At 35.5% G+C, this 6,428-nt stretch overlaps 1 protein-coding gene and 1 long non-coding RNA gene across 3 annotated transcripts in view; both read right to left on the reverse strand.

Annotated features, from left to right (window-relative positions):
• Positions 1–40: 40 nt before the first annotated feature.
• LOC125846654 (uncharacterized) lies at positions 41–3,246 on the reverse strand. The gene is made up of 3 exons (XR_007444379.1): positions 3,096–3,246; positions 2,066–2,226; positions 41–186 (listed from the first exon to the last, which is right to left on the reverse strand). It is a non-coding gene; the product is annotated as an uncharacterized LOC125846654 (long non-coding RNA).
• A 707-nt stretch (positions 3,247–3,953) lies between these two features.
• LOC125849418 (triacylglycerol lipase 2-like) overlaps positions 3,954–6,428 on the reverse strand; it is a 5,254-nt gene continuing 2,779 nt past the window's right edge. Inside the window, exons 1-8 of one of the 2 annotated variants that reach the window (XM_049529503.1) lie at positions 6,221–6,352; positions 5,496–5,636; positions 5,240–5,350; positions 4,981–5,124; positions 4,835–4,875; positions 4,641–4,720; positions 4,441–4,536; positions 3,954–4,306 (exon numbers count right to left, since the gene is read on the reverse strand). In XM_049529503.1, coding sequence (XP_049385460.1) covers positions 3,984–4,306; positions 4,441–4,536; positions 4,641–4,720; positions 4,835–4,875; positions 4,981–5,124; positions 5,240–5,350; positions 5,496–5,591 — 891 coding nt within the window. In that variant the 5' untranslated portion in view covers positions 5,592–5,636; positions 6,221–6,352 and the 3' untranslated portion in view covers positions 3,954–3,983. Of the gene's footprint in view, positions 4,307–4,440; positions 4,537–4,640; positions 4,721–4,834; positions 4,876–4,980; positions 5,125–5,239; positions 5,351–5,495; positions 5,637–6,220; positions 6,353–6,428 lie in introns of those variants that run through there. The other variant, XM_049529502.1, reaches the window with a different exon arrangement.

The following is a 6,428-nucleotide window of genomic DNA, read 5'->3' on the forward strand; positions in this document are numbered from 1 at the left end:
TCCAGAATAGAGATTTGTCCTTACTCCTTAGCATTGCTCAGTTTGCAAGTTACCTGAGTCGTTATGAACTTGAACCATAAACAATTTTTTGAAGATGAACTATTCAAAAGCTCCCTCCTGCTTCTTGAAAGATTCCTTCTTCTTGGTGCTGTATCCTCTATCTCTTTTAAGCACAGAATCTCAATACTGCATGCAGTCACATTAATTTCTTTGATTTGACTATCAATTTGAAACTTATGCTCCGAAACAGAAAAAGGATCATGGAAGCAGACTATAAAGTGAAGCACCCAGCCAAAGCAGCTATTTATTGTACCAAAAAAGACAACACATGGCTCCCCAATAACAGACAAGTATACATGAGAACAATATGAAAGAAGCTTGACATTAGAATTTAAAAAGAAAATAAAAGGAGGGAACTTCTTAAATTTCGACAGATTATCAACACCCTTAAAATTGGAGGAATTTTTTTTTTCTTTTTTTACTTTCCTTGACAATATTCACACGCTAGACGCCTCCCCCATCCCTCTTCCAACATGTTGGTCCTCTGCTATGTCCGTTTCGTTCAATTGCTATCTTACCTCTCTTATTGCAGAGTTTTAGTTGTAAAGCTATCTCAATTTTATTTTTTTTGCATCTTCTATCCTAAATTGGACGATTAACTTTGATTGGGCAAGATCAAAGCAAAGGCATGACATGAAGTTTTAACTGTTCTAAATGGTTACAGCTAACTCATTGATGAATTTGAATTTTTAGCATATGAAGTGTTCCAATGTCGCCCCCAAGGCCTAGCTCAAGTGGCAAAAGGTGGAGGATTTGTGACTTAGGTCGCAGGTTCAAGCCCCACACCATGCAAAGCGAAGCCCGGTATTTAAGTGGAGAAGGGTAGAGGGGCGGGCCCATTATCCACCGAGTTTAGAAGGCTGTGATTGGGTCACAAACGGATTTCTCGGTTATCAAAAAAAAAAAAAGTGTTCCAATGTCTGTTTTCCAGGAATATGATTCCAAAAGCATCATGTTTTTTTTTCCAGTAAGGTGCTCATGGACAGCAACAGTTAGGAAACTAATCAATTTACTCAGCAGAAAAGAAGCAAGTTTTTCATGTTTGAGTTTAGATATGATCACACTTCGCTAAACGTATCAAAACAATATTTTGTTTTGTGTGAATTTTGTAAGACCTTGTAAAGTGCCATCTTTGTTCAAAAAACAGCTACTGATCACATGTACAAAACAGCTTGCAAAGGAGATCCTTCTTCAACTCTCTCTCCCTCCCTCCTCCCCAAGTAAAAGTGTGAGAAAAGAAACAAATGAAAACTGTTGAAATTCTAGTGATGAGCATTAGGTAGGACCTCTGTTATAGTCCTTAATTAGAACTTATCTAAATGCTGAAAATTTTTGAACAAGTGTTTGACTTAGAAAAAGTAAAGGAAAAAAGACAATTTTACACATCCCTTTTGTGTCATAGACCGAAGTAATAAGAAGAATTCTCCATCCCATTCTCTTCAGTGGCACGGCATAAGCTCATTTCTTTTATTCGTTTCTCTCATCTACACCAAAAAACTCTATGAAGGAATGCACATTCCGAATTGCATTATTAATGCTCAGTTTCCTCATTTTGATGCAAAGGTGGTCTAGAAATATGAATCCAACATTAGATGAAATTAAAGACAGGCTTTGTCTAAATGTCATTCCTCACTATAGCAGATGAAAATTCTAAATGAATAATAAGCTTAAGGATAATACAGTTTCAATTTTGAGGGAAAAGGCATCTTTAGCACCTAAAGTAAACTTGACAGAACTAAATGGTAGCACTTAAGGATTTTACGGGAACATAAAAGGCAAGAAAATCAATTCCACACATGGCAATAACATTGTTTTCTTCTATGATTCCACAGCATAATCCAAATTTGTAGGAAGGCTAACTTCAAAATTCATCTTGATGTGATAAATAAATTTGAGTTACAATTATAAAAACAATGTAATGCAATAAAACCTTTTCATAGTCATGCTTACTAATTCCCTTATAAAAAAATGGAATACTTTATGATTTATGGATCTTTTCAATTACCTTAGGCAAGCTTCAACCAAATCAGGGAAATAAAATTCTTCCAGATTTCCAAAGAACCTCTGCAGAACTTTCCCGGTCACAGCTAATATGAATAAGAATTTGAAGGAAACTATTGATATTCCTCAAGCTCAGTTATGGTTAAATTCCTTATATGGAGATACCTACAAGATAATAGAAAGTTACTAAGAAATAAAATAATCAATATACTGAATGGAAAGATAACTGGAAAACAGATCCCTTGGCCTAAATTGTGCGGACTCTTCACTTTCTATGCTGTACCTGTGTCGGATTCTTAAAAAATACACTACTTTTGGTGAATCCGACAAGCACCCCTTGACATTTTTGAAGAGTCCGAACAACATTGCCCTTGGCACATATATGAGCTACTAACTGCAACAAAGCACTTCAAATTGGTAAGTTTTCATCTTATGATACTTAAATAGGGAACTGTAATTTCCTCTGGCGTTCAAATTCTGAACCATACCAACCAATATCATCTTATAGCAGCTACTTCTAACATTAGGAGTTGTTCTGCAAAACCCCCAAACCAAAATCATCTCAGGTAGCAAGTATCCCTATTCTCTATCATCCATAGCACTTATACAGAGGTTCACATATCCAATTATAACCCTAATTTCCTTTATTTTCCTCACTTAAACTCACAGCAGGACCTACCTTTTCAAATGATTTCTGATTCTCAATCCTCGGGTCTATGTAACTTTACCCATTCCCCCCTTCATCTTCCTCATCTTATAACACTACCAAAGCTAAAGCGCATATATCTTACAAAAATTAGTAATAGAAACTAGGTTATTCATGGTAAACATAACTGTTGAAGAATCGCAGAGCCTAAAGTCGGGGATATCGAACTATATACGTTTTTCATACTTTAAATGCGACATATAAGCTGGAGCAATAGCTTGATATATGAATCACAAATGAAAACTACTGCGCCGCAAGAGCAACTGAAAATGAAATCAACTAAAACTAAAAGATTTGCAGCAATCATGGAGGAAAAATATACTCTTACGTTTGTCAGAGGCAAAATCTGTCACACTGAACATCATGAAAAATATGGCAGATTCATAAACTACTAGCGGGCAGCAGATCACTTGGAAGGAGGCAGTGAGCAATAGAATCACAATCTTTATTTTGCTGTGAATTTTATTTCTAAAAAAAAAAATCATATTCAAATTCACATCACAAATCACAATCAAATTCTTTTATTCTTGAAATTTGGACTATATAGTATAAATTATGTGACACTTTTTGAATTTCGAAATTCATACAAATCTATTTTTGTAGTAAGTTTTTCATAGATCCTTTTAACATTTTCAATTATTAATTATTGTGACTTATAGTACTTTTTACCTAGTTTACAAATATGTAAATTTCATTTCAAAAACATTGAAGATTCCATATGTAAATTTTCGGTCAAAGTTAAATCGTTTAATTCTCGAAAAATGAAAAATATCACATAAATTGAGACAAAGGGAGTAATACATTACAAAACTTTTAAGTTTTAGTAATACATTAGAAAACAACACTAACAATTTATAACCACCCAAACAGAGTGTTAGAAGACAAAGGAAGCCATGTGCAGCGTAATTTCTTCCGAGACACAACAAAAGTTGTGCGATGACGCCTTCTATTTTTGATAATAAGTGGATCGGTGGGTCTTTCGTAGGTAAAATTGTTCCTTTCTGTCAGATATTGATGCCAATCTTAAGGGGCTATCGAGGTTTCCTTGAAAAAATATATATATACACAGTGGTCACACATACCGTTACAATCAAGTATTGTATTCGCACGATTTCAATTATGATTAGATTTTGAATGCGAACGGATACAATGTATTTTGCTAAGTTTTGTAAAACCAAATCCCATATATTAGCTTATTTCAATCCCAACAAGGTGTTCATCCTTGGTTTCTGAAAAAGGAAATAATCTGGTTGTAGACGATATCCTTAGCAGTAATCCCAATAATGAAGTCTGCATGAGCGTAATCCTTGATATACTGAATATGTAGCTTCTCTACATCGTGGTACTTGAGATTATCAAGTAATGTCCCAACATCTTGAACATCAGACAGTGCATCTTGGCCTCCATAGCTGAGAAACAGGGGGAAATCATGAGGGATATTTGTCAGATTGTACCTTGGAGGTTTGGTTTCACCGTAGTGCGCCTGATTGAAGTCGTTGCTCCCATAGTCATATTTCGACAAGACACCATCTCTAACAGCTGCATGAATTTCAAACAGTTACATAGTCATTTCGTATTTTTGGTTGGTTGATAATGGAGCCAATCCTAACTTGTTTAGGACTAAGGTATAGTTGATTGATGGACTCGTAAATAGTACTTAAAAATGGACTTACTCTGAGACAAATGCACAAGGTTCTTAGTTGATGTAGACTGGGGCTCGTTCTTCAAGAAATGATCGACCGTGGAGGCATTTAGACAGCAGTTCTTTCCTATATTCATAGAGGAAAGTTATTTAGCTTGGAACTTGTGATCATCACAAATGACTCCATCTGTAAATGACGAAAACGTTTTTAATTTTATGGCAGATTAGTACCAGTAAGTGCAGTTATCAAGTCATAACAGTCCACCCCAGCTTGAGCACATAAGACCTTGAGAAAATCGGACACAGGCTCACTACCACAAAGCGTCAAAAATTGAGGTAAATGTGACAAAAGAAGGAAGGGGGGTGGGGGACAAGAAGGGCAAATTCAGTACACTAGTTGTAAGTAAGGAGAAGTAAATTTTTACCCCCTTGGATTAAATTCTGCAAGACCAAATATTGTAGTGATCTGTTGACAGTGGAAACCATAAACATCAACAAATCACAATGTATGCATTGCTCTTAAGCTTTGCAAAATGTAAAGAAGAGAAGTGAACCTAGATTTTGTCCTGACCTCACTAACAAAAGCTCTAGCAGCAACATCACCAAGCGCAGTGGTCATATGGCTCAAATAAGCAACTGGGCTGAGCAAGGCTGCTGATTTTACCTTGTCTATTTGTTTCCCTTCTGAAAAGGACGCCAACGCTATCAAGGTGCCCTGTTAGTTCAGAAAATAGACAGATCAAAAGGTCATTATATCATGTACTGGAAGGATAATAAATGTTTTGCCACCTACAATCGAGACTAATGTTCTGTTCTCTTTCCAAACTTACCATTGAATGGCCTATATAGTGAATTTTCTGCCCAGTTTGTTTAAAGACAAGATCAACGAGAGCAGGTAAGTCATGGACAACAAGATCATCCCATGTCCAATTCCAGTAGTCCTGTAAACCAGAATGAATAAAGCCTTTAAAGATTTAGAGCTATTTAAGTATTTTGACATCTTTCTTCCCTTTACCAGAATTCTTTTTATCAGTTTTGCAAGCATTATGAAAAATGTATAGTTCATTGAGGAACTGAAGGAGATACCGCACTATCAGGATCAAGAGTGACATGGCGACGGCTATATCTGGTTCCCCTGATATTGGAAATCCAAACATCAAAGCCATTATCTGCCAAGATCATCGCCGGTGATTGTGCTGGTGAATTCTGCAGCCATGTTACTCCATCCTGCAAAACAGTGACCATATTTTACTTCCTTCATCCACAGTTGCAGTGAATTAAGATTGAAATGTTCGTCAACTTATTGTGGGTAGTACTTCTCCCTTCTTAATTGTTTGACATAATTTGATTGGAGACATAGAAAGAAAGATATTTGACACATAATCTAACAAAATATCGAATGTATCCTTGTATCAAACAATTTGTATAGAATGCAGTGATGGCTAAAAATAAGTCATGTTAATGGTAAAATGAAAAGGTGAAATTTGATTTGTTTGTAACTATGCGAAAATGTTAATATAGTGCCAAACAGATTTAAACGCAAGAATAACAGTTGTTGAGTATTCATAAGCTTCATAGTTACTAGCTTGTGGTCAAATTCTTTATATATATTGAGAATTCTACTAATTAACATGATTTGAATGTGAATTCAATTATTATTATAGTAGTACTAACTTGAGTCGTAGTAGAAAGTAAGAACACATAAACTTCATAATTTTGAATTCGCCTCTAATTGTGCAAATTCACAAGCATTCACAGTAGTAGTACACAGAGTAAACATACAAATGACAAATCTGTGTTTTGTAATTTACCTTCTCGTGAGCGTACTAGCCTACAGAAACAGCCAACCCTTGAGTCCGTGGTTGACTAATTAAATCATGCCACATATACGTAATGTGAGACAAGATTTGGAATCTTGAACTTCTCTACGTGCAAAAGCTACTTGCATTTCTAAATTTTATGCAATCTGAAGAGATCGGGATATGGAAAGTACTGCATTCACCACATCTGAGCCCCTTT

This window comes from Solanum stenotomum, chromosome 12 (genome assembly GCF_019186545.1).
Source record: "Solanum stenotomum isolate F172 chromosome 12, ASM1918654v1, whole genome shotgun sequence".
NCBI classification, from domain to species: Eukaryota; Viridiplantae; Streptophyta; class Magnoliopsida; order Solanales; family Solanaceae; genus Solanum; species Solanum stenotomum.